General features: G+C 38.4%; 1 protein-coding gene across 1 annotated transcript in view; it reads left to right on the plus strand.

Moving 5' to 3' along the window:
* The window catches only part of UNC13C (unc-13 homolog C), a 325566-nt gene that overhangs the window by 198773 nt on the left and 102381 nt on the right, over window positions 1-24412 (plus strand). Inside the window, 1 exon segment of the mRNA XM_067555862.1 lies at window positions 19320-19405. Coding sequence (XP_067411963.1) covers window positions 19320-19405 — 86 coding nt within the window.

Raw genomic sequence — 24412 nt, forward strand, 5'->3', positions numbered from 1 at the left:
TGGAATTCCCTTGGGCTTCAGTGGGAGTTCATGCAGTTTGCAGCCCGTAATGTGATTTAAGAGAAACATGCTCTTCAAGTCAGTGCAAGTCAAAAGAAAAACATGTTGTTCAATATTTAAGTAGTAAATATTCTTCTTCTATTAGTTAAACAAGCATTAAATTAGTCTGGAACCTAACTTACAAGTAGATATAGGATTCTTTCAGATCTGTACAGCTAATGTCACGCACAGTACCTCATAGCAGTAGTTGTCAGCAAAGGGAAAGTAAAGGAGCAATGGACCCAAACCAAAACTCTGGATTAAAATATACCTGAGTTTTGGGAAATCACGGTCTAGATCCAAACTTTGAATCTCTGGTCCATCTCTAATTAAAAGCTTTCTACTCGGTTTCAACTTACAGTTTATATGCTGAGAAAGTTCATCTAGAGATTCTGTTCTACTGTACAAAAGTATCAAAAGACCCACTTCTTGTAGCACTTCTCAAATTAGTGTTTGATGCTGTGTAAAACTTTGTGAGGTGTTATTGGGTTAGTTACTTGGAATTAATACCTATTTTCTGTTCTCTGAACGTAGAATCTGGTATGAGATATTCTTTTTTGATTTCTGCTATAATGGATGCAGAAAATTGGTCCTTTACAATGCTAGTATCTAATTGAGAACCAGGATCCCAGTTAAAAAAAATATAACTGTGGATAGGAATTTTGTGCTTAGTGCCACACAAACTATACAGAAGAGATGGGCCCTGGGATCATACGATCTAAATAGAAAGACCAAGTCGTACTGATTTTTTTTAACTTTTGAAATGAAATGATACAATATTCCTTTGTTTGGTGGACTAATGTTTTATGGAAGAAGTAACATGATTAAAACAGTATGCTGTAAAATGTAATTGGTATTTGCCAGATAATGTTGTATAGCCACATTACAGGGCCAGAGAAACTCACTGGATACAACTTCCATACTTTTTCCTGAGGGAAAGTCCCAGGCTTGTTTGGTTAGAGACTAAGGACTGAGTGCTTCTTGCTTAAAAGCTCTATTGTGCTTCCTAAGAAGTAGTTATAATGGTCAGGCACTGGGTTTGCTAACTGGAACTCCATCTCTAACTGTTAGAAAACATTGGAATTTCTGATCTAGTTTATGGTTTCAATTAGGGGCATGGTTATAATTAACTATTAATACATTTTCAGTTTGGTATTCTTGTATTTACTTACGTTCTGGCTCTTATAGTAATCTATCTTCTTGTTCTTTCAGTTTGTGTTCAGTTTTCATTTTCTAGATTTGTATATTTATATGTAGTCCTTTATTAATGTTAGACACGATAAAAACAATATAGCTTTTTATGTTTTCCCTTTACATATGGATTCTGCTATCTTCAAAACAATAGTGGGAAGAGTGTAAAGTTGTTGCATTTAAAACACACTACTTACTGTTATAAGAGGAATCTGGGGATATGACCTGTAGACCTGAAAAATTTAAACATTTAAAATAAGTGTTAATTTGGTGACAGTGAAACCTAATTTATTCCTCTCTCTATTGACAAGTTCCACCAAATAGCTTTGTATGAGTTAGGGATTAAAAACTATCATGCAGGCGAGGAAGATGATTTGACAGCAATGTTTTGGATGAACTGAAATTTTATAGTATTTCCATGAAAGTGACAGAGAAATTGGCAAAATGATGGCCCAGGAGACAAAAATAATTGTAACAAGAGGAAACAAAATGAATCATATAGCACTGTCATGATGGTCTACTTGGCTCCCTGAGAAATGTGAAAATTCATGACTGTTACACGGGACACTAGAAATCCTATAGTAATATCCAGTATGTTAGGTTGTCAAATAGGAAAAATGGATTACTGTCTAGGGGCCAGATTCTCTAGTTCTTATTTGAAGCAAACTCTTATTTACTTCAATAGCTTCTAGGTAAATAAATAAACTTTGCTTGAATAAGGACTGCAGAAGTTGATCCTGGGTTATTATTTTTCATTGGTGGTGTTTGATTATGAAGTCTGGAAGCTATTAAAAAGTCAGAATATATGACCAATTTTCATAGTTATCTCATATTTCCCATATATTGAAACTGTGGAGTGGGAGGGCAGGTTGAGGGGGTTTTCCTCAGCTACTGCTCAGTGTTAAATATTGCTAACTTTTCACAGGTGACCATGGAGGCAACAACTATTGTCATATTTATCAGAACAGTCAGATATTAATTGATTTAGGAATGGAACCCAAGTATGAGTTTTAATAAGGAAACAGATATAATTTGGAAGAAATTATGTGGGTAGTCCACAAGCACTAAATACAGTCACAAAACTAAAGTAAATATGTGGATACAAAGGATGCAAACACATATTCAACAGAGTGTTCAGATACAGGGAATATAGAGAATAATACCCACACAAATATAGAAAACCCAACTCCCAGAATCATTCAGATATAGGAAATAAAGAACACATTCAATAATGCGCAAGCACATAGAACACAGACTTCACAATGCACATAAGGACGGCACCTACAGAACAGTGACACCTAAATACAATGATGATGGGGGACTTACAAAGGTTTATAATAATAATGAACTGTACAGTGGCTGGCCATTATCAGCTATGCAGTGTCAGGGAGAGTATAGCCCATATGGTTCATTTAAGAGCTGATCAGAATTGCATCCCCTGTGCTGTTAAGGCAGGACGTGGTTTTGGATGCACTTGCTACTCCTGGTTCAAACTCCAGTAGGAAAATACTGTTCCTCCTTTTGTCTGAGCGGTTAGCCAAAATCTAAGGCCTTGCAGGGTTGCTTCCCTTAGGATGAGTAATCAGCAATATAAAAGGGGTATATTCTTGCTGCAAGCATGTTTGTTTACAAGAATGTGCATATTTTGTTTTCCTGAACACATTAGGAATAACAGCAGCCAGCAGTTTCATTGCTCAGAAATCCCCAAGTCTACTATTCTGTTGAGCTCTGTGTCCAAGAAGCCCTGTTTCTCTGCTTCCTTGCAGGGTCACACTTGCAAATCCTAGATTTTCTCAGCTTCAGCACACGTACCCTACAAGTGATATCTTAGCTCCTGCATTTGTAACCAGCAAATCTCCTCAATTCACACAGTTTAGTTCTGACCTGGTTCATGGTCTACTGCCTTTGGCAGTCACCACCCCCGCCCAGCTGCTTTTACTACATAAAGGGGATTGATTATTCCTTCTGTTGAGCCTGAAAGAGGGTGTGTTACACCCTTGGCATTAATGAGGTCTGTGATTGTCTTTGGATCCAAGAATCACCTGCTAGCACCCAGTAGCAGATTTCATCATAACAATAATCATACAAAGAAGCCTTGTCTCTTATTTGATTTTAGAGTTCCAAAGTAATTTCAGTCCACCAGCTGCAGACAGTGTGTCTCATGGGCCTGATTCATCTTTCACTTACCTGTACTGAAGTCAATGAAGTTACACCGGCATTGAACTTGTGTAAAGGAAAGGAGAATCAGGCTCTATGAATGCAAATCCTATTGTTTTGTATCATCTCAGGGTACAATTGTCCACTGATGTTACCTCGCTAACTTCAGTGCAGCTACACTGGTAAATAATTTGAGCTATGAACTTTCACATTTTAATTTAGAAAATACAGCATCAAACAGAATAATCCTCTTGTCATATCATTTCCATTTTAGAAATGTTTGGTTTATTTTTGCATGTGTGTTTGTCTATATATTTCAACGTATCGTAAAATTTGTTTTGCATTCCTTCTAATTTGTGATCTTGAATAGCTGCAAATGCTAATAAGTCAATGGTAAAGGTTCAGCAGCTCTGACAATCAGAACATGTTTTAATATTCTGCGTAAAGTAGATATGTCATTGCTTGTGTTTTCTATTTCTGTGCCACCTTAGCCGATAGCAGAAAGTTGCATAAGTCCAAGACATTTTAGCGTCTTATGTTATTTTTTAGCTAAAGATACATTGCAGTTGAAAGAACAGTTGTGCTCTCTCTGACATTTGTTATCAAATATAAGGTATGCCAGAGCTATGTATAATGACAATTGAAATTTGTACCTATAGTTGTCAAATACTAATTTGGGCGTAACACAACTGTAATATACCAATGAATTTGTAAGAAGCAGCCTTTATTTCTTAAAATGCTATTTTTGGTGGCTAGTAGCAATTTTTATAGTGGACACATATGAAACACCTATGATCTTTTCCATCTTCAGGACCTATGGATATTAAGATTAGGGAATAAAGAGGACAGTTTAAAAATATATTACATGTACATAATATTTCTGAAAGAAAAATAGTGAAAAACAAATGAAAAATTCAGTCCTTGTCTGCTGTGCAGATATACGTTGCTGCATAGGTGGCACTTGAGTCTTTTGTCTGGGGAGGCTGCCCTCCCCATTTTTTCTGCCTTAAGGGTGAGTGACAGGTGAAGGGGGTGGGGAGGAGTGAGCAGTGGGTGGGGCCTTGGGGGAAGAGGCCAAGGGGGGGCGGAGTCTTGGAGGGGTGGGGGAGCGGAGGTGGGCTCCCCCACACACTTCTAAGGAGCTTCCGGTGCTCCTGCACGAAGACGGCAGACCGGTGACATGCCTCCAAAGGGAGGTGACCATATCCAGCGTTTGCCTTCTGCATGGCCAGCCCTTTTTAGTTTGAGGAGACTTAGCCTTCCCTAGCCTCTTATATGCACTGCCCATGTTTTGCTGTATATCTTGTAAAATCATGATGTGTGCATTTTTGCACAAGTACAGTAGTTCAATTTATAAGCAACTAATTTTAAAGTAACTAAGATTTTGTGACACTGTCATTCTTCATCTTAATATACACTAAAAATAAAGGAATGCAGTCATCTTGTGGTATGACTTCTGAATCTGGTCTGACTTTGTGAATATACATTCAATAATCAGGTAGGCCTGGCAACTTTAAATTCATTGATGTATCTCTGAAACTTGATGCTTCTGCTTCTTTTCCTATTGTATGACCCTAGTTAAGAGCTCTGCCTCATTGAAAAGTGAGTAAAAAATAAAGTTCCCATTCTTTGTCCTTTCAATTTTAAACTACATAATTTTATGTTTCAAGTTCAGTGAAAAAAGTCAAAAGATCATCTGACTGACCATGCAAGAAAAAATAAGATTATGTGAACTGGCACCCTCTGACTCGATAGATATCCTCCCAAAGTGTACGCTACATTGTATCAGTGTGCACTGGTGACAAAAACATGACTTTACTACTTTTTGCACATTATCACTGTAGTGCCAACACAGCTGACTGTTTCTCAGTCCATGAGTAAGTTGCATAGGTTTAATTTCAACAATTTTAAACAAATTTAATCAAAATCAACTCAGTGCAAACCCCTGTGAGGACATTCTTATTTCAGTTTGCATGGCCAACTCCTAAATGACTTAAACTAAACTGAGATAAATCTGGATTAAAGCTAATTAAAAGTGTCCACCCGGGCTTTTGGAGTGGTTAAACTAAAGCAGTTTAAAATGACACTTTTAGTTAATCTAATGTAACTTTCTTGCATAGACAAGGCCTCAATAGGTAGAGAATGTCTGATACTATCCTGGTTTACACAGCATCAGCAGGAAAATCTTTACAGTTGGTGATTATAAATGGCAAAAATCTTTGTTAATGCAGAATTAAGGTTGACAGCTAGTGCCCTTCGAGAACATCAGGTTCAGCAAAACTCAATCATCTGAAAACCAGGAAATACAGAGTTAAAGTAAATGCCCATGCAGCCTTAACTCTGTCCCTTGAAGCTGGCAGGAACTATCTGTGTGCCCTCCAGTTGCAGTATGTTAAGTGTAGCTGAACTGAATGGTGGAGGCAGTATGTGGGGCAGGTTGACAGAGATGTATTTGTGATATGAGGGATCTGGGGGATTAGTTTGAGGATTGTCACAGAACAATGAGGAGATCACAGGTTGAGCCCCCCAGTGTGTGTGATAGTTAAATTTTACAAGTGTAATATTCTGTCGGGGAGAGTAAGCTCAGTGTTGGAGTGCAGGGGAGGTGAAGGTACTACCTGTCCATTACAGTGAAAAGGCAGTGTGAGTATTAGTGTTTGGGGCCATCGCTCAAAGAGGGCAGAATTAAGATTGTGTGGGCATTTACTTTAACTCTGTATTTCCTGGTTTTCAGAAGTTTGAGTTTTGCTGACCTCAATATTCTGGAAGGGTACAATCACCAGTGAACCTTCCCTCTGTGTGAATGAAGTTTTTGCAATTTAATTTCCTAGTTTTTTGTATAGAAAAATGAATATTTGCTTGTAGGAGATTGTGATCATTTTTGCAGTTGCAGTTCTCACCTAGTTTTATAGTTGATGTGCTACTGTGGTTAGGTAATAATCAGAAGATGTAGCTTTTATAGAATACTTTTCATCAGTATATCGCAAAGCACTTTACATCATTATCACCATTTTATAGATGAGAAACTAAGGCACAGAGAGGTGAAGTGACTTGCCCAAGATCACCCAGCAAGCCACTGAAAGAGCTAGGAATAGTCCCAGCCCAGTGGTCTTTCCACTAGGTTATAGGGTTGCTGTGTGATTCCTATATGCTCCTCCCTGCTTCTGCACATTTTGTTATAAATGGATTGGAGATAATGGTCATGCTTTTAAATGTTAGAAAATGTGTAGTTGTTGACAGGGCTGGTGAGAGAAATCTCATCATGTCCCATAATCTTGGCAGTTTTATTCCGTGGTAGTTATAGTAACTTTAAGCATGTGATGGAAGACTTGAGTGTTTCTCAATTTCTCCACACACGCCTCCACCACTCCCTGCAACATGTAACTCCTCCCCCACCAGCATTTCCAGCTCCCCTTCTCCTCCACCTCCTCATTAAGCCATTAGTTAGCACTGTAGAATCCATTAACATGTAAGAATTTGCTCCTTGCTGTCTCCTGCCCTATACTGCTGTGTACACGTCACAGGCAGAATCTTGTTGGAGGGCCACACACTTCCTTGGTTACACAGCCTGAGCTACATGCTGCACTGGACCCTCACTCCCATTACCCACCCCCAGCTGAGCCTTCTCACCTAATTCAGCCAGGCATCTCCAGTCATGCCTCAGACCCACCACGTCCACCCTCACTCCAAACTGGGCACTCTCTCCAAACACACACTCTAGCCAGCCTCTTGTCCCCCGCAGAGGGGGGATGTGTATCTGAACTATTCATTTTTTGTTTTTCAGATGTTTGAATTTGCATTACCTTCAGCCCCCTCCCCAAACCCAGCTCAGATTAGGGGGCAAGGAGAGGGGCTCAGACACCCACCAAGGGACAGGGCCCCCAGATCCCAGCTCACATGCAGGGGCAGGGAGGGGGCTTAGACACCTCAAGAGGAGCAGGATTCCCCAGATCCCAGGACACTTTACAGGCAGGGAGAAGAGGTTCAAACCCTGCAGAAGGGTAGGTCTCACCTAGATGTCAGCACAGATTGAAGGAGAAATTTCAGAGCTGGCTCACCCACCCTCCTCTAAACTCCAACTTCCTCTGCCACCCCTCACATTCTCCAACCTCTCCTGTCCTTTCCCCTCCCACCTCCAGCCCCTTCCCCCAACTCTTCTTCCGTCTCCTACAAACCATCCCCATTTATCCCCCTCCTTATGATACCCGCATCTCTTACTGCAGCTCCAGACCACTTTACTTATATTTCCACCTATTCCTCCATCCCTAAATACCCTCCCCTCCCAGGCAGCATTTACATGTGTACTATATTCTCATTTCCAAAATAGTTTTGAGCACCTTCTGAATTACCTGTTGTACTCAGATTACATTTCTTAAGAATTTAAAACAAACAAACAAACAAAAACCTTGACAGAGGTGGATTTTTCTTAAATGTTTACAATTAATTCTCAGATTTCTGCAACTTCAAAGTTGCTAGAATCTGTGATCTTTGTGAAATGCTGAGTATTTTTCTGGGGGGCTGAACCTTGGGAACTTCTTGCTCAAATGACCTCATGTTTGGATCACTAACCTTACCCTACACATCCACGAGGAAAATCTCAAGACAGCTCCTGTAAGCAAGGGGATCTTAGACTAGAGCACTTACAACAGTCATCCTTTAAACGGGAAGGGCTTCCCGACTTTAACTTTAGCAGAGCTGGTGCTGATTGTATTGATTGAAATTAGAGGGAGAGTGCTGGGAAGGGGCTCTACACATCCATCTGCAGCATTGGAGGCCCATTCATCTCAATGAGATGTTTGAATCTGAAAGAGAATACAGCCTGAAACAATAGCTCTGAGACATGTGAATCACTCCATTCTTGTCAATAAGTGTTCCCCTCCTCTCCTACTGGTGCTGGAGACCCTGTGCTATGCACCAAGTATACCCATTCTCAGCTCCTCACCCCCATCTAAGCAGTGTGCTCTTGGTGTATATTTCAAGCATGTCTGTTCCAAGCTCCCCACCCAGGAGGTCAGGGTCCCTCAGTTCCCAGCTGGGAATGTAGGGGGAGGATCTCAGAACTCATTAGGGCAAGTGCCCCATAACCTGGCTCACATGAAGGGGGTATGAATGGGGGGTTGGAACCCCCTGCAGAGGCTGGGGGTCCCTAAATCCTAGCACACAAACAAAAGTAGGAAGAGAAGCTCTGACCCCCGCAAGAGAGGTAGCCCCTTCATATCCTGGCACACACATGGGATGGGAATGTGGGGCTGACAGAGTCCCTGTCACTCATTCCCAACTCCCTTTTCCAGTGTCTTACCTCTCCCCTCCCCTCCCATTCCACCTCATCCCCACCTCCTCCCATCACCTGACACCCTCAGCCCCGCTCCTACCACCCATCCCCATTTATCCCTCTCTCCATAATTGCCCTTCCCCTTGCTGCACCCCCAAACCCATCTCCCCTGATTAGCACTTACTCTTCCACCCCAATCGCCTTCCCCTCCAAATGAGCATTTACATATGTAATATTTATTTTCTTTTCAAAAAATCGTTTCCGTGCCTTCTGATTATTCTGCTGTACTTAGATTCCGTTCACACAAGTAAATAAAACTTTGACAGGCAGATTGTAGCAAGATGCCTCCTGGTTTTTTTAGTATTATTTCAGATTTCTTCTTACCACTGGATTTAACTCACAGAGCTTCATTGTTGCTCAGGATCGATGTCTGTAACATTCCCCCTTGAGCTAGTCAAACCCTGTGAGTCATAGCTTTCAATCCCCTTAGAGTGACTCTCTGTCTGCACACGTGCAGTATACTCTGTTTGGCAGGTGCAGAGAAACAAACTCTTTGGCTAATTAGCCAAAAAGCGAATAACGTTGCAAAGGGCTAGTGGGTGAGGTGCAGTTTGTTGGGGTAACTCATGAGTGTCTGAGACCCCGGTGCGAAGATCTCAGGCCTGGTTTGATCTCTATCTGGTGTGCAGAAAAATGTTGCCAAAATGCATCAACTTTAAGAAAAGCTGTTTTGTGGAGGGAGGAGGGGTGGCTGTATCTTGGGACCCCCTTGTGCAAATGGCCACACATTTGGATCAGTGATTGAACCCCATCCCCACATGAGGTACACCAAATTTCAAGGCAATGTGGAACTCACGTAGATACAGATTTTAAGATCCCATTTCTATGTCAGGCACAAATGTGAAAATGGAAATTCAGACAAGTGTATTTTTGATTAAAGTGTGATAATTCTATATTCATGTCTTTAAAGTATATCTACATTAGATATTTACTCCTGATATGTTTTATTTTATTCATTTATTTAGTTTTGCATTTTTCTTTTTCGTTGAGTAATCAGTTCTTACAACATTTCATACTGATTATTTCTCCTGCTATTGGAGTACCAAAGACATAACAAGCATCTAGCTGGTCTTGACATCTGTGCACATTTCAACTAAGATTTAATTTTCTTGTATCTATGGGCAATTCCAGTTGTCTGTACTTGGCCTTCAGCTGTTTGCCAGAATTGGTTGTTTCATCCGATTTCCCCCCTTTGGGCCATTAGTCTAGCTTATACCATAGGTCACTCTCATTAAATGCAGCTTTATCCGTAGAATGCATAATCCTGAATGCTGTGTAGTGTAGAATGTTGTATGTCTAACGCAAAATAGTTTATTTTTGGATGCTGAATAAACCAGACAAAATGTATCATCTTACTTTTTTGCAGAGTTTTATATCCTGTCGTGTATATTACTCAGAAATTCAAATAGCCCAATCCTGGTTCCACTGAAGCAGGATTGGGCTCCAAATGGGCCCCCACAGTATAGCTAGCACACTGTTTCACAGTATTACCAGAGAAGAAGGAATGTGTTTGTTTATTGGAGATGATCCAAGATAGCTGGTGGAGGACAGACCCATATTAGAGAGACTGCCAGCTTATTTGAAAGGACAGCCTTGGTTGAAACTATTGAATGAACCAGAATAATTATATGAGATTGCTTAAGCTGATTTTGCTGAGAGATTTCATCTATGTCTTTCTATATTGGAACCAGCAGTAGCATTTGTCACCAAATTAACTGTAGAGGGTGCTTTCTGTTTCCTGGTTTTCTTGAATAATTTGCTTCACAAAGTTTTATTCCCTCTAGTTGGTGGTGGTTTTTTTCCTTAGTTTTTTTCACCTCCTCGTTAGACTAGATTGTCTTTTTGAGTAATTATTTATTATTCCTTGTGGTTCATTTTGTACTTGTTCTTCAACCTTTGATCTTTATGGGAGGAAAAATGCTAAATTACAATTCACATAGGGAGAAAAGAAGGAGGAAAGGAAGAAGTTGCATAGAAGGGAAAACAAAATGGAGCTTTAAGCAAAGCTGTTACTAAAGCTACATCTACACTTAAAATGCTACATCGGCAGAGCTATAGCGCTTCAGTATAGACACTCCCTACAGCGATGGAAGAGGATCTCCTGTTGCTGTAGTTAATACACCTCCCTGAGAGGCAGTAGCTAGGTTGACAGAAGAATTCCTCTGTTGACCCTGCACTGTGTACACTGGGGTTTATGTTGGCATAGCTCATCTCTCAGAGATGTGGGTTTTTCAGACACCAAGAGATGTAGCTGTGCCTATATAAGTAGATCCAGTGTAGATCAGCCGTAAGGTTTTTTGACCACTATATACAGCATCCCAGAAAGGGAAGGATGCCAAAAGGAAACATCTAACCTGAATCCTGAAAACAAGCATTTTAGGTGTTTCTTCTTTGGAAGAAAATTGTTTTCTCTTGGGAAGAGCCTCAGGAAAGTGTACATTCTGTACTTGAGAATTGAAAGGTAACTCTTTTTTTTTCTACAATTCACTAACAGAAATAAAAATTGATTCTGTGTAACAGCAAAATAAATAATAAAGTTAACTTTAGCAGTTGCTAAGATAACCAGACAGAAATTTCTGTGATGATTGAAGAATGGTAATTGTTCCCCATTGGATCAGAGATTCATAGGTGGAGTGGGGCAATGTACACCATCCTGCCACCTATCTGTATAGACTCCATCCGTCTCAGGATCCCTTAACTTTTCATGGATTCCCTTCTATACTGTGGAACTCACCTTAGATAGGAGTCCCAGGATCAGCAGCAAGCAGCAAATTCCCTGGGAATATGGCATAGTTGAAGCTTTGCTGCCAGAGAACCTGGGAATCCAAAAGGCCTAGGATCTGGTGCCAAAACAGAGTTGAATAGGGATAGTCTTGGTATTCAGCAGATCCAAATCATCCCTTCCAACATAGGTTCTGGAACCAGGGGTACAGAGGATGCTGCTGCACCCCCGGTTTGAAGTGGTTTCCATTATATACAGAGTTTACAGTTTGGTTCAATGCTCTCAGCACCCCCACTATAACAATTGTTCCAACATCTCTGCCTTCCAGTGGAGTTTTCCTCTTCCTGACCCCTTATGTGAACAAAGTGTAGGGGGGGGAAATAGTTCTACAATGGTACAAAGTGATTCAGACTCATGCCTTTGTGAGGGGGAATTAATTTAGATATGGATGGAATATTAGTGTGACCACATTTTTTTCCAATTTATTTATATAAGGGAAAAACTACATACAATCATTAATAATAAAAGGCTTTGGGGTGTCTGTCATGTTATGTGCACATTATATCCATATGCAAGAAAAAGGACATCATTTCAGATTTCCTTGTTATAAAATAATTTGTATCTTGGAAAGAGTCAGGAACAACAGAGCACTAGTATACTGTAAGATAATGGTCACATTGATGTTTTCTGCTTAGGTTGAGTGTCTCCATCAGAAATGCATCCTACATGCATTTGAAGTAATGTAACAAATGATGTAGATTTTTCCATTTCTATCAAAAGCCAATGATACTTCTAGCAGTGACCAATTCACATCTAGACCTGTAAGGAGATTTCATTATAAATCTGAAACTTTACCCAGTTTAGTTGAAAGGTTTGCAGATCTTTCATTAAAATTTTGGAAGAATTTCTTCTATCCAGCCTAAGTGAACATGATTTAGTACTTTGGTATCTAAGCCAGGCAAAACTGTAACTGAAGGAATTTTACGTTGAGTTGTTGGGGTCATTAAAGCCAAAATTCAAATAAAAATGGAACGAAAAAAATCAATTTTAATGAATATCTCTGCAAACAAAAGCCACTTATTACTAGCACCACTGAGTTTATGAACATGTGAGACTGGGACTCCCAACAAATATCTAGTTATTTAGTGGTAGAGCTCTCCCTGTTTTTCAATGCAGTTGCAAGTATATTTTTGTCCAGAATTACCAGAGCCCCTACATCCTTCCATGCAAATGTACATGCAAAATAAATGAAATAAAAATTTCCAAAATATATTTAAATTTGTCTGCATTGAAACATTTTGCTTTGAAAATGTCAAACTGTTTCATTTTGAAAATGTCAGAAATTACGATAATGTTAAAACATTGTCTGAATAAAGGTAAATACATTTAATTTTGACCATATTTAAATATAGCATTTTAATTTTAAAATATTAAATATATAAATATACTATGTTAAAATTAACTGTATAATATAAATCAAAAAAATGAAATGAAATGATAGACAAAATGATAGACAAAATGAAAGGTTTTGACATGAAACATATCCACTTAATCAAAATTAAACAAGAATCATTTAGACTTTTCCTTTCAAAATGTTGCCAAAATTAACATGATCCTGCTAAATGTTTAATTTTTGATGGAACTACATTTTCCAACAGAAAATTGTTCCATCAAAATAAAATTGGACCAACACTCTTAGGCACCCATCTGCTATTGACTCTTACTAGGACTTGGACACCTAACTGACTTTTGTGCCTTTGAAAATCTTCCTCTTCTTTTCAGTTATAGCTGAATATAGCTCTTAGAAGTGAAAGCAGATTCATAATATAAGTGTAAAAATAAATTAGTTAATTTAAAAACCCGATGACTGAATTTTATGTGAGCTGTGCAAAGAGCAGAATGTTTGATATTGCTTGTGTCCTGTGATGAGTCACAGGTTGTGTGTTTATATTTGTGTTATATATGACCACTAAAGAATATTTCAGCACACCTTCAGCAAGGACGCTTCCTGTGAAATATATAGTTTATGAACAAATAAGCTACCATAGATATTACTGCACACAGCAAGAGTACATGAATGAAAAGAGCGAGAATCCCTGAGACCAGTGAAATATTTGTTTACTCTGTTTGCTCAGCTGAGAGGTAATACCAGACAACCATGGAAACGTGCATTGACCAGTTTACCCTGTACAGCTTATGTTTCATATTTCATTACCTTAGTACTACAAAGAACATGAATCCAGACATTAAACCTCAAGTAGGTATCCAGAGGTATTTTTTTTATTAACTAAGTCCAACACTAGAGAAGAATGTAATTTGTCCTGTTTCTTAATATATTAGGGCTTGACTGAACTCAGTAAGAGTTTTTCCATTGCATTCAGTGGGAGCAAGATTGGGCCTGTGGCCTAAATTTTCAAAAGCACCCGCTGATATTCAACTCCTCCATTTTTGGGAATCCAAACTCAGTTTTGAGAATGAAAGTCAGTGGAAGCTGTGGATGCTCAGGTCCTCTGAAAATAATTCCTATTTAGGGACCTAAAAATGGAGATGCTTAGATCCAGTGACCGCATTTGAAAATTTTGCCCTACAGATGTTGCTTCAGTTTATTATTGGTATTATACTGCCATTGATCCATTCATGTACTTCCCATTCTCCTCAGTGAAAGTTCTTGCCTGCAGTTTGTGGCCTCGTGATTGCTCATTTAAAGTACATCACAAATGACAAACTTCCCCCTTTAGCATTTAGTCAAATATTTATCCTGACTGTAATGACATTAATTTTGCAATATTTAATGGTCCATTTCCATGCTAAACACTTGTTTTGATTGATTCAGTAATTTCAACCGTATAATTTTACCAACATTTATCACGCTTGTAGTGTCAGGGATATGGCCATTATTTTCCATAGTATGTGGAGGAACATCCTGTGATCTCAGATACCTCTGTGTGGTACGTATTGCTAATGCTGAATTTTTAATGGCATCTACAATGACACTGGACACGGAAAGTAAACATAAAAGCTGTTGTAAAATAAAGTTAAGGCTCTGCTTTAAACCCAGGAAAGCAAGAGAACATGTAAGGTTGTCCTTTTGTCCTTAACTTTTCAGTTTCACTGAAGTTATGGCAGCACATATGATAGGATTGTTTATTGCACTCTCCACAACAGGATACTGGATTGTTGGCTTTAAATCACAGTATTCTTGGTTTTTTTGAGTTTGTTAGGCACTAGTAATAACTTAAACAATATAAAACATTTAGTGGCTTGATTAAACCTTACCAAGTTTCCATGTTCGTAAACATAATCCAGGCATTCTGAGGTCTTCTTCATATTTTCCTCTTCTTTAAATTTGTTACATCCTTGATTTATCTGTCACCCTCTCTCTCTGATCAATCCAGTTAGACTTTATTTACTTGTACTGGATTATTTTTTCCTTACCCCATCTCACCCAAATCTTGCTCCCCTATGAATACAATCAGATGTGTGGCTGAGCCTTTGAACTTTGATCAAGTAACTCCCATTATCCTTATGACCGCTTCCTTTTATTCCCCACTTTCCATCCCATTCCTCATAACCCTACAAACCTCCACATCTATGTTTGCTGAAATTCCACCGTGTCCAATAGCGGGTCTGGGATTTCCTTCTGCTCGTCTGTTGTCTTTAAATCTCACATACTGGGTCAGGAGCACCCCAGCAAGAATTGCATGGGAGTATCCAAAAACATCTGATGTGTGAAGAAAACAGTCTGGCATGCTGAGACTGTTTGACTGGCTGAGAGCCCATACTGAGTTTTGAGAGCTGAGGTGGAAGATTCCATCTGATCTAAATCTTTCTAGAAATTTAGAGTTATGCTAGGTTTCAGCCCTTCATAATTATTTAATGATTGGCTCATACCCCTCCAGACTGTTAGCACCATTACTCAGTATTTATAATCGATTTTGTGCAAAAGATGCATGTTTCTATGACCGTGCACTTTTGGGTTGTGTCACAGGAGTCTGCTCATCCCGAGTGCACTTCCTCCTGGTTACTCTGGAGATTAGCTGATCCCAGGTCAGACATCTCCTTTCCACCTTCTCTTCCTGGCTCTCAGCGAGGCAAGATGCTCTGTGTTCCTAGCTTAACCCTTCAGTCAAGTCACATGTGTCCTCCCCTACTGGGATAACAAAGGATCTTATGAATGGGCTCAGGCTGTCTTCCCATTCACTGCCCAGCTGACACCACTTCCCCCCATGGCCGTTAGGGGAAACCAAAGCCTGCCCTCTACTCTGGGTTCCAATTCAGGGACCCTGTAATCAGCAGCTAAGGTCTGCTCCACCCTGGAATTTCTTGGCTTTTCCATGAGGCTTTCCTAACCTTCTAGCTCTCTCCCCCTTTTCTAGTCCCAGTGAGTATATGCAGACAACTTGCCTGCAGCCTTCTTCTCTGCTGCCAACTTCCTGTCTTATAAACCCAGCCCAGTTGTTCCTCCTCAGCTGGGTTCCCTTATTATTCAGTCAGGGGATTACTAAATACCTGATTCCCCTCAAATGTGGCCTGTTTGGTTAATTGCCCCTCTACTTAGCATAGATTAACTCCTTTAGGGCAAGTGTGGGTCAAACACCCCATCTCAGGTTGCATTTTCCTTCCTTTATTAAAAAGTAGCTAAATGCAATTATATTTATCCACCCTACTTACCTAAATGTAGGCTTGGAAAGGATTAGCTTTTTATCATTAAATGTGGGTAAATGGCTATTTCACTGTACACACACAAACCAACAAAAAATATTGCCATTGATCATCAAAATTTACAGAAGAGTGAAGTAAGAAAATTGCAACTTGAGAACTTTGATGTGATTCTGACAACTTGTGTTTTAACAGTTATAAAGCTTTAAGTTTTTAAATCTCAGTGTCCGCTGTCATTAAGTAATTATTCTAAGCTCCCCCATTATCTGACCCTCCATAATTTCCCACAGCTATGAAAATTTGTCAATAAAAATTGAAAAAATGATTATTAACAAACATCACTGATATCCATTGAAATTATTTTTAAATGAATTTTGCCAAGTCTATCAAAATGTAAACAATGAAAAATCTGTAACAGAGTTTTTAATTTCCTTTGCAATAATTGTTTGAAAAGAGTAGAAAAATTATTGTTTTGCATTCCATTTAAGAAAATATAAATCACACAGAAGTTGTCTACCAATGGCGTTCTTACAATGACTGTGCATTCTTCTATAAACTAACAGTATTTGAAAAATATAGTCAAATCATATGCAACATACAATACCTCCATTTAATACCTCCATTTAAATGAGTAAGTTTTCACCCATTATAATTTATATGTGCATACACACATTTAGCATCAGTAGATAATTTTTACTTATTTCTGAAAGATGGTCCTATGTAATAAATCTAGTTAATAAACTGTTTCTGGATAATGTGTTTTGCAGTATAAGATATTTATAATTGGTATGAATCATTGTACATTAATAAACAGGATAAAGAATAAAAAGACTGCACAGCAAGTTAGTGGAATATACAATTTTATTTTCTTGTGGCAACACAATTTATTGAATGACTGAATAAAACAAAGGCATGAATCAGCTCCTCATTGCTGTTACTAATGAGTGAAAACAATTTGTTTACAGAGCCCAATTACCATAATATATTTCTCTCTCTTTCTCTTGCTCTCTGACTATGATGGGGTTGCAATAATAAATGGTCAAGATAGTGAATGGTAGCAGTAGATGCTGAGAAATTCTCTTTGTTTTCTCGTGGCCATCACTAGAGTAAAGGTGTGCATGTAGCCTGGGGAATGGAGGCTCCACAGTGGTGTTATACAGAGAAGAGAGTGGAATACTACCAACGCTGGTGTTCCGTGGATAATATCATAAGCAAATTTTTTTTGCTTTCTGAGTCAGGATTAGATTCTGTGGAAGCTAGATCTTTAAATTCCATGGAACTTACACACATCAATAAATGGGGAACTAAAAGGAGTCCTAGAGAGATGTATGATAGTATTTGAAAACATCATATATTGCGTACAGTAGGTTCGGATTCTGAGAGGTTTGTACTTTATGGATAACACAGAATCTTCAGAACTATAAGCATAGTCATTTGTTAGCACACTAAATCAATTTAACTGGCAAAAGTGTTGATGTTTCACTTCAAAAGTGTTTGAAGCACAAATAACATAGTTTTATATTTAACAGAATTATTATTAAGATGAGTAATTCAGCAGCCATAAAATGAGAAATTTCATACAATGCAAACCAATAATCTGACCTATGAATTCTTTTTCAAGCTTATTCAGTAGCTAATCAGCTATAGAAATATTCTTGTGTCCTGGGAAAATCAGAGTCTGGTGTATTCCATTTTTAAAGAACATTCATATTATTTATTTTCATTGTAGCATATGGGCTGGTGATAGCTGAGGTTGATCTGATTTGTACAAAGAGTATGTAAAAATTTCACACATGTCCACCAGTACAATCAGCATGGGACTTTATTCCCTCACATGAGACAATCACTGTAACTCGCACTCTTTAATTGGCAAAAAGAGAACTTTCAAACACGTCATAAAGTCACTATTGTTAAAAACACCATTATTTCCCTAGTTTGAATAATACTTTGATAAAAATGAGGCAATCTGTTTTGCTATAATTTATGAGGGATTGGAGGGAATGCAGTGTATGTTGATGAGAACTGAAGCAACTGGCATGTTCAAAGACAGCTGAGCAGTATATGGTCAGAATATAATGTGATAGGTATTTGATCCTTAATTTCACTTCGCTGTTATGCGTGATGAAATAAAATGTTATTTTATGCAATTAAAATACTTAGGGTCAAATTCTCTGCTGATGTAAATTGGCATAGTTAAGTCAACTCCACTGGAGCGGTGTCAATTTACACCAGCAGATAATCTGATCCTTTGTTAACACACGCAGCCAAATTTTACTTGGAGCTCTGCATGTGGTTCCTAACAAAGGTGATAGTATTTGGTCTGTAATCATTATTTTTATGGTGAAAAGCTGGCGTGTTCATCTGAATCTCACTATGCACCTACATACTCCATTACATTTGGCATCCATTTATCCAGTTGAGTTTAAATACAGGACTTTGAAATCTCTAATTTTAGGGGCATGAGTTGCCCTGGCTCCATTCTTTGAATGCCCTTTGATATTGAGTTCCACATTCAGAACAAGAGCAGAATATTTACACACACACACACTTTTTTAACCTGATCAGAAACACATAGTGACTGTCATTAAAAAGCCCGGTTTTGCCAACAGCTATTATAGAATGATAATTGAGGTAGCACAGTTTTTCCTTTCTGTTTCCTTCCTTATTTTGCACTAAATGTATGCAAATGTTGACTTCTTAATAGCAACCACTGTATAAACAGACTATTTTCAAAGAGCATATGAAACAGGAGATGAGTAGTAAAAGCTTTAATTAACAGTGTGCAGTCTTCCCATCTGTGTTAGTTACTGCTCTTTACTTGTTTCATCTGTGTCTTCAGATTGCCGGTAGTGCTGCAAGGAGTTAGGAACAGTAGTGTCATCCAGGGGGCCAATCCCTTCCTGGCATAACTCAGTGGAACTCAGTGGATTTACACCAAGGATGGACCTGACTTCATGTTTGTAAATGTGCACTTTTATATCATTGGTACAGAACATAATTCACTATTGAATTAGGGCCCTAATATTATTACATTTATGCTGACAGTAGTGCATATCTGAAGGCTGATCTTCCTACATGGTTAACATAATTGTACAAAACAGAAAATGCAGTGCAGTGCATGGCTTTAGTGTGATTTTATACACAAATATTTGCATTTCTGCTGTACTGCTAATATAATTTCTAGCAGCAGATGAACTGATGTAATGTGATTGATTTCAGGTTCCCTCAAGAACTGAACATGGGAAAAGTCAGTGCTGAAATCATGTGGACTCTATTTGCCCAGGATATGAAGTATGCTCTGGAAGGTAATTAGTGCAAACTATTAATTAGACTAGCGAGCCCACCTGGATTGGTTTCCAACACAAATCACTCATGGAGGTGTTAAGAGTTTTCACTTTCATAATATTTCCCCTGGTTTAGTGAAATGGAGAACTGAGACACCTGGTTGTAAAAGAGTAGGGTGGTGGCCCCAGGTATAAAGGGTAGCCAGAAAATAAGCATGGAATTGTGAGTGGAAGAATGAGACGAGAAATATTAAGGGTGAAAGGGTGTACAGCATGAAAGATGGAGTAGGAGTAAAGACCTTGGGCAAGTCACTTCACCATTGTAAAATGGAAATACTACTACTTTCCTAAATTTGAAGTCTTAAATCATTAATATCTAACATCCTTGGTGAAAGGAATTGTAAACATACAAAGACTTGTTATAAATATTACTTAAAAGTGTTAACATGCCCATAAAATGTAACCAAAAGATTTTTAAAGCCTAAAGTTATGGAGAAGATGAGTTAAAATAACCAATAACTATTTTATACGATTTAAAGGTCTAATTGTATTCATCTTTGATGTAAAACTAAACAAACTCAACAACAGAATAAAATATAATTTTCCCTACATTCTTAAGGAAAGTATTCAGTTTAGGCAAGGAAAACGTAAATATAACATAAATAATATTTTTTCTATAACATATTATCTCCAAAGAGAATGCATTGACATTCATGTAAAACAATATTTATAACAGAAGAAGTAAGTATAAAAAGAAAAGGCTGAGAATTCAAAAACACATACATTCCACTCAGGAGAAGAAAATCAATCAATATTCCTAAACTATGCACAAATGTCCCTGTGACCTGGGTGTATATTCATTATGCTTATTAGGACACCACAAAAGACTTAGGAGTAACAGAGGTATTTTTTTAGAGTTTCTAGGATATTCCTTGAACTTGAAAGTTATCCAGAGAATCCTCCTCTATCTGAGAAGTATTTGTTTCTGCTGTATGTCAGAGACTTGTGTTATCTCACAAGCTGAACTCTATAAATTTCAGCCCTCATTAAAGCAAGTTAGAGATTGAAATGGTAGCTACATTCAGCCCGTGGGAGAAATTAAAGAACAATTTATCACTACATAAGACACAAAGAGTACAGTTCCAAAGTAACTTTGTAGCTAAATACATACCAAATGTCTGGTACTAAAAGGCTGACTGTTCAACTGGAAAAAATATTTTTTACATTGTACGATAACATCTGGTGAAACAAACTCTGTTTGGCTCCATTATTTGTGCGGCCTTGATGATCTGGAAGTTAAGCATTGGAACAAATTACCTAGGGTGGTTGTGGAATCTCCTTCATTGGAGGTTTGTAAGAACAGGTTAGACAAACACCTGTCAGGGATAGCCTAGATAATATTAAGTCCTGCCTCAGTGCAGGGAACTGGATTAGATGACCTGTTGAGGTCCCTTCCAGTCCTACATTTCTATGATTCTATGAACTTTCTCCCCAGAAGGAAAAAGAAAAGAAAATGACAGCCTGTTACAGGAAGCAATTATAAATCGATCAGTACTCTCTACCCTGTTAAACTCCTAGGTTAACCTGCTGAGTGCAGTGAGAAGAAATGCGACGTGCAGTGCAGCTCTCCTGAAGGCAATCCAGTTCCTTCTTTTTAGTTGTTATTTAAGATGATGGGATTTTGCAAGTAAAACACATTGTGTAGATTTGTTCAGCAGTAAACGCAGCTAACCATAATAAACCAGACCCTGCTGTCTTTTTGCAGGCAAAATTCTCATTTATTTTTGATCAGGCCCAGTGGTGGCTACAGAGTTGTTCCAGTAGGTAGTGCAAACAAGTAGTAGGCAGTTTGTTAGAAACTTAGTAGGCCTATTGGGTAAAAACAATACTTGAGGATTAAACTACATGTTATTTACTCCAGAGCATCCAGTGTAATAATTCGTAGTACGGAGCTCCTTTTGATGATACACTCCAGATATTCATGGCAATAATGTGATTCAAAAAAGAGAGAGAGGAAAGTCAAAAAAGGCTGGGAGATCCAGAGAAAGCAATTAACCAGGCTTTTGTGGGAAGTTATTTTATTGTTTTGTGTTCCCTCTTATATAATGTTGGATAGAGGAAAACATTCATCTCTTATGGGAAAGTGTTTGTGAGCGTTATCAGTCAGAAAAGATTTGAATACGTAGAAGAAATGATGCCTGGTGCACTAGAAACAGGCAGTCTTGTTCTGCATAGCAGCTGAGTGAACGGAGGCAAAAAGACAGGACTGTGAGAGAAGGCAATGAAAGCAGCTGAGAAGCTGTCATTGGTAGTGGAGTGAAGGAGATGAGGGAGGACATAAAAAATGTAGACAGGGAGAAGTTGTACAGGACACTAAAGGAGAGAACAAGAAGTTCAAACCTGATGCGATAAGATGATGTAAGAGTGATCAGAAAGAATCTACAGGACAGAGATGTGAAAGCCAGAGGAGGGCTGGGGATCATACTGGAGGAGGAGAGTGTAATCAGTGATGTCAATGGCTGCAGCATAATCAAGGAGCATAAAGGCAAAGTAGAAGACCTGAAATTAGGTCAGAAGAGATTCCTTGAGACCTCAGCGAGAATAGTTCCTGTGTAGTGGAGAGAGCAGAATCAGAGATAGGATTCATGGAATGGAAAGACAATAATGGAATATTATTAACAATATTTTGTCTAACAATATTAGACTAAAGTGTAAGCTTTAGCATGTAGATAATAATCTCTCTGTATATTCACCTCCGAGTACACTGTCACAAATTAATTGACTGAATAGTAGTGTTTTGGACCAATGAACTACAAAACCTCTTTACTGCTATTCAATAACTTGATACAGCATACTCTATTTTCTAATTAGATCTTATAAATCGTTCCGAGGACAGCTTTAGGGTAGGCCAGGCTAGCAGTTTGTATTCTGGTTGTAAAGCACAGAAACATGGAATTCAAGCAACAGTTTATTATAAGGTCTTCTGAATTGTTGAAGGAATTCATAAGGCACTGAAAGAGAAATAATGTTTTAAACTGAGATCAAAGAAAACATTGTTGTACTTCACTGAGAATACTAAAGAGAAAGACTGTCATATCTGTGGCCATGTAGAACATGTTCAAAAGAGCACTGGTTTATCATAGCCAGCGCGTCATTTTTCAGTACTGTGATATCTGATGTTTGTGCCCAGCAATCCAATGAGGTATTAAAGGATTAGTATTTGCCATTGAAGACTGATAACTGGAGCAAAACTTGGCAGATTCAGGAAGAAAATAGAATGAAATCTGTTTTATTCCAGTTATATGTATCTTAAGAAATCCTTACACACACAAATTTGAAGCAAACATTTTGGAACATTTAAAATACTGTGTATGTTAACTTTCTATCTAAGGAAAAATAGTCATATTTTAGCTGTCTATAGTGATGCCATTTTCTGCTCTGATCTTATTAGGTTCACGGGTTAAGCAGGGTTGGGCTGGATTGGGACTTGGAAGAGAGACCCTCAAGAAATGGTCCAGTGCTGCAGGATGCAGTATTGGCAGTTCATTAGGTAGCACAAGTCAATCTTGAACCAGCACCCCCAGGTGGTATTCTGGTGCCCCTTTTTCCAGGAGGTACTGTCTTTCAGAGGAGAGTGGTAGTCAGGGTTCTGGGTACTTATGCTCATTAAAGGTCCCATGGCACAGCCCAGGACATTTAAATGTTTATGCAGGGAATAATGTTCACTCTTTCTTAACAGGCAAACCTAGCAGCTTGCAAGATGTAGGCCTATCCTGGATATTTTCCAGCTCTTAATCTCGGACTTTCTCTCCTTGGATATGCTACAAAATGAGGGTTTGATCCTGCTCTTATTGAAATCAATAGGATTTTTGCCTTGAGGTCAATGGGATTATGAGTAGGCCCTTAAGGTCACATTTGATCCCTCCATTTTCAATGGAGTCCATCATTAAAATGCATTACATTCTGGTGTGCCCGCTCTGCCTTCCAAATTATTTATGTAGGCTACCATCTGTTCATATTTAGAGCCCAGAGCAGCAATTGCAACCTTTGTGTGATCCAATTTATTATTAATCTTCTAAAGCAATAACACAATGGTATCTTTCTGCCCTAACGTTTGGGGGAGTTGGCATCCAATGTGAAGATAATGATAATCCCACATAATTTGCAAGTGACTCTCTGGCATTGATAAAAATCAAATTGGCCTGACACATTTCTCTTTTCTAGGCATTTTCTTTTTATATGTGTCCAGACAGACACTGCCATCAAAATAATAATAATAATAAAAAAGGATAGGATGGGTGGGATGGGGTGTCATGACATACTAGAAAAAGTGACAATGGTTTTCCAATAAAACACATGCACTAAACCAGCATGCCTCACAAACAGGACTGCTTTAAAATCTAGTATTTAATTAATCAGTGTACCCTATTTTTCTTCCACTTAAATTATTAACAATATTTAGCTCCTGTATGGCATGAAAAGTGCTATGCAAACATTAACAAATTAATTCCATGCCAGTTCTAATTCTCTTTCTGGTGTTGGGAACTTTGAATTTTTTTCATTTATAGAACTGGTTGAACTTTTCTTTCTGAATATTTAATTCCTTGGATTTGGCCTTTTTTCCCTCTTCACACATTATCTGTGGACCAACTGTGTTCTTCAGCACTGTGTTGATTATTCATCATTGTTTGACATATAGTTTTTACAAATATATTTGAGTCTATGGGATTTTTGCAATTTTTTTGTAGCTAGTATTTCTGTCAAAGTATTATGTATTCATAGTGAAATCCTGCCCCCATGGTGTCAATGAAAGTTTTGCCATTGATCTCAATGGGGCCAGAATGTCACCCTTACTCTGTGTGATTTGTTACCTAATGCATCTGATCTGGTTTCTGCTCCATGATTGGATAAGGAGCAATGCCTGAAGACTAGAGGAGTGCAAGCATGGTCAGAGAGTTCGATTTAGAAAACATTTTCAATACATACTTCTCCTGTTTGTCCAACTTTGCTCCTCAAGCACATTTTCTA

The sequence above is a fragment of the Emydura macquarii genome, unplaced genomic scaffold, assembly GCF_026122565.2.
Source record: "Emydura macquarii macquarii isolate MOO-44397 ecotype Brisbane River unplaced genomic scaffold, CSIRO-AGI_Emac_v2 contig_1644, whole genome shotgun sequence".
NCBI lineage: Eukaryota > Metazoa > Chordata > Testudines > Chelidae > Emydura > Emydura macquarii.